This window comes from Nestor notabilis, unplaced genomic scaffold, assembly GCF_000696875.1.
Source record: "Nestor notabilis isolate BGI_N333 unplaced genomic scaffold, ASM69687v1 scaffold14621, whole genome shotgun sequence".
NCBI lineage: Eukaryota > Metazoa > Chordata > Aves > Psittaciformes > Psittacidae > Nestor > Nestor notabilis.
The window spans coordinates 24,113-24,378 of record NW_009914344.1 but is presented as its reverse complement, the minus strand read 5'-3'; the positions used below and the strand labels follow the sequence as shown (position 1 = coordinate 24,378).

Genomic DNA, 266 nt, shown 5'->3' with positions numbered 1-266 from the left:
TAGCTGCGCGCAGCCGGGACACCATGGGCTTGTCTGGGGAGGACGAGCGTGCTGCCAGCCCCAGAGGTAACGAAACGATGCGGCCATCCCTGGGGCGGCGGTGGGCAGGGAGGGGTGGCATGCAGCACAGTCTGGGGGCTCCTCTGCCCTCTGCCTCACCACCCCGTGAACCTTTTCCCTGTGCCAGGGCTGGTACTGTGCTCTTGGGGAGGGTGAAGCCTGGCGGGGATAACTGCCCCCAGGGCGGCGCGGCACCTCACAACACT

The 266-nt window shown here is 67.7% G+C and overlaps 1 protein-coding gene across 1 annotated transcript in view; it reads left to right on the top strand.

The window, feature by feature from the left end:
* The first annotated feature begins 23 nt into the window (after positions 1-23).
* Positions 24-266, top strand: part of EXOC3L1 (exocyst complex component 3-like 1) — a 7,577-nt gene continuing 7,334 nt past the window's right edge. The window contains exon 1 of the mRNA XM_010023623.1: positions 24-66. Coding sequence (XP_010021925.1) covers positions 24-66 — 43 coding nt within the window. The remainder of the gene's footprint in view (positions 67-266) is intronic.